At 42.5% G+C, this 3,790-nt stretch overlaps 1 protein-coding gene across 1 annotated transcript; it reads left to right on the top strand.

Annotated features, from left to right (window-relative positions):
- Positions 1-18: 18 nt before the first annotated feature.
- On the top strand, positions 19-1,390 carry PHALS_04252 (uncharacterized protein; the record flags this gene model as incomplete). The annotated part of the gene is made up of 3 exons (XM_024718331.1): positions 19-1,147; positions 1,216-1,289; positions 1,361-1,390. The coding sequence occupies 3 exons, from the start codon at positions 19-21 to the stop codon at positions 1,388-1,390; spliced, it is 1,233 nt and encodes a 410-aa protein (XP_024583741.1).
- Positions 1,391-3,790: the final 2,400 nt, after the last annotated feature.

The following is a 3,790-nucleotide window of genomic DNA, read 5'->3' on the forward strand; positions in this document are numbered from 1 at the left end:
AACTACTATCACGAGAACATGACCCCCATAGAATGGTTAAAACATGTAAATGCCTACTGGATTATCTCCAATTTGGATGACAGTATTGAGAAATATGATAACACGAAGTTACTAGCCTTTTTGGCGGAAAAATTTAAACCACGAGGGGTGGTGGATCTGTTTGGAAAGCTTGCAAACATCCCAAATTGCGAGAGATTCGCAGAGGATGTACAACGAACCATGGTATTGGATTCCACGTACAAGGATTTAGTGTTTGGTCTATGGATAGACAAAGGATACAGCCCAGAAACGATTCTCGACATTTTTTTTTTTACGCACAAACCTGCGGTCATTAAAGTTACGGATCAACTATTCTTGGTGTGGCTTGGGTACTTCACGTGGTACTGGAAACTTACAAACAGTAAAAGCCCATTGCGCTACGTTGACTTTCTGAAGGCACTTCGCAAATATTTACCGATAGATTATCTGGATGAGATGATTCCATCACAAGCGTTGAAGGAGGCTTTCTTAAAACAACAAGTTGACGGCGTGCTGGACGACTTAAATATCATACGGTGGACTTGGCTTATGGATTATTTTTTACGCAAAAAGGTTCGCCCAGATCGTGTGTTTCTCAAAATAAACAAATATTTGCATGATTTAGATAATCCAGACAGCCCTGTGCTGTTGTGGATGCTCAATTACGTCGTTTGGTACAGGAGACAGTCTACATTTACCAACACCGAGCTGTTCATATTCTTGACTTCCAAACTCTCGTTTGAATCGCTGATGAAGATGTTGCGATCGCAATGGAAATCCCCGCAATTTAAAAAACTAGCAAACGATATGCTGAACTCCATGTTTTCTTCCACAACCATGCTTACGACTTTGGCGAAATCTGGAGTCAAACTTGAGGAATATTTTCGACACCTTGTCAGTGTATATAATACGGCTGCTACGTCTTCTGAGCCGAAATTCATGGCATTAACAATAAGATATGACATGGCTTCACAGTACCTCAAATATGCTTTGGTGGTAGATTATCACATCAGAAATATGAAATATGACGACAGCTCATTTGACAAAAGCTTCAACACCTCATTTGACTTTTTGAGTAAGGAGATGAATGATATATCGGATTCTTTTTTGAAAAAATTACTACACGACAGTACGATGCATTTCATGCGACGATTGATATCTCTAGAGACTAAACAGGAGTTGCCACCTTTCTCATAGTGTTAATGATGGTAACATGTCGGTTCAAGATAAGTGTTGTTATGCTATCGGCTGCCAATTATCCGCTTCACGAGGTAAGAATGACTGCAGAACTTATTTTCTCGACACTTTGTCTTGATCTTTCATCCGTTTATGAACCTGCTAGAAAATTTGGACGTTCCCATCGATCACATAACTCCAGCGTCAAGCCAAACAGCCAACTTTCAATAAGTTTGCTGGTATAGCTTAAGAAAAATACACGTCAGAATTTTTAACGTTCAACCAATAATTACATCACAAATTATGTCGTCAGCATGGTAACTTCACTGTAATTGATCGAGTGTCGATGAAAGATGCTAGAAAAGTTGTGGTGCGACGATTCAAACATGAGAAGTGAGGGATGACGTATCAACTCATCTTGCGTGTTTTGTGACTTCTTATGGTTGTGCTAGCATTTGGAAGCAAGTTACTGGTTGCTAAATTGACAATAAAGTATTGATTACGTTCTCATGAGTCAAGAATACAGATACTTGCCATCACATATTATCTCAACATTAGACGATGAGTTTGTACTAGATTTGGCATGCACATTCCAGCCACAGCTGATACCTTCATTCAGATTGATAGTTTTGTGAATTGGTAGATCGGCACGAGTCCAAGGAGGACACCATCACGATGATATTTAAAGAGACGTGTTAATCACTTCATTTCGACTCTAACCACCTAAAATTCGAGAGTCAAACCAAGTTCAACGACCCAGACCGCAAGACCAAAGCACAAATTTCCATTTTGACCGAGAAATGTCCTCTTGTGTTTTGCGGACTACTTCCACTGAAAGTCCAACATGCTCATGACGAGAGGCAGCCGAGGCTGAGAATGAGGTCAGGGGGGAGTGGCTGGTGAATTCCGTTAAAGTACTCAGCGCTTACTCAGTACTTATAGCTTAAGGGTTTGATCTTTAGCGCCAGACAAAATACGTTCTGCGACCCAGGCTATTGTAACGCTGCGATCTGTGATCAAGCATAAACCGCATGGATGCGACACAACCGGACAACCAAACAATCTTGCATTCCGTGTTACAGTGACGCGATATAAGGGTAAAAAGACTAAGCATCTAGACAGCTTTGGCGAGCTAGTCGTGGGTTCAGCAGACCCTTGGAAAATTGGTCGAGGCAAGCAGCTCATGGTGCTACTGAGCATTCTGCCGACAGATTGCGAGTTCAATGGGTCGATTATCACAACGCGATGGATGTGTCGCTGAAGAGATGAAGAAAATCTACCTCAGTGCGAGTGACTTGGAGATGATTTCGGAGCGCGCTAAAGGTGGTTAAAAGAGGTCGAAACGGCAAAACTAACAAAACATCGTGGTGATTTCCTGGGCAAATGGTTTGAATGCAACAAGAACAAGTTAGGGCTTATGAAGCAAGATTGATCGGCCCGGGTCAAAACCAACTGAAGGTTGACATGACCGGATAAGCTGAAACAAAAAGCGCGAAGGCGATGTGGTTCTGGCGGTTGGCGAAGGTCGAACGGTTGGGTTGCTGATCAAGTGGTGAATATTTCCGGTCTGGACTGATGTAAGATATCGATCGATAAGGAGGCTAAGCATCGTGGCATGAATGAGGAGGTTGAATGTAGATTGTGTTTTATCGGAGCAAGACAACCGCAGTTGCGGTGAATTCAATTGTCGAAAAGGCCTTTATTCTGAGGTGTTTACGAAAGAAACACGTTTCTTGCAATATACCGAAGCAAACAATCATTGGGAGCTTTGTCACGCCCCCCGTGGAAGCGGAATGGACAAGATGCAATGTGTTACAGCCACAATACCAACAATTATTGGTACTTTGTGAGATGAATTCAGGAAGAGGAATCTAACAGTACCTTCATTTTACGAGCGAAAACATCGCGCATTTCGAAAATGTTTCACACGGATGAGGTTAATCGTAAGAATGACGCATTTCGTAAGTGATCAAAGCTACATTATCTCTAATCTTTGTAGACAACTACCTGAGGAAAGCTGTGGGTTTCACTTTAGGAATAGGTTGAAGTAGCGAGCAACTGAATGATTTTCAAGGCATTCTACGAGAATCAGTGAGAAGAACAGCAAAATGACTGCGCTACGACAATGAAACGAAACTTGTGAACAGCATGATTGCAGACACTTGCCGGAAAAAAAGAATTCTTGCGCACACGCAAAGCGAAATAGCAGGGAGGCTGTAAAGGCAAGTTGGAGTTGTTTGTCACGAATAAAGCATGGACTTTAGTGTGACGTAGACCATGTATGCGGACTATTGGCAGTCGTTTTGTGCTTGAAATGGACACGATTTCGCCTCAGTTGCAGAGCTAATTTATCGGATTGACATGAAGTAGGCACCTAGCATGCTGTGCATAAGGATGGATTGGCTAGGCGGTTGATCGAAGCTGTGAAAACTGCGATTTACATGATCAAGGGTACTTTTGAGGTGGGACGAGCGTGATGTGGACGGAATATACGACACGCAATTACTAGCTTACGAAATCGACATTCCGTTGATAACGCATCCAGCCGACACCAGTGGATCGCTACCGGTTCTGGACGAATAAGAGAAAGTGAACG

The sequence above is a fragment of the Plasmopara halstedii genome, assembly GCF_900000015.1.
Source record: "Plasmopara halstedii genome assembly, contig: Scaffold_2547, whole genome shotgun sequence".
Classification (NCBI taxonomy): domain Eukaryota; phylum Oomycota; class Peronosporomycetes; order Peronosporales; family Peronosporaceae; genus Plasmopara; species Plasmopara halstedii.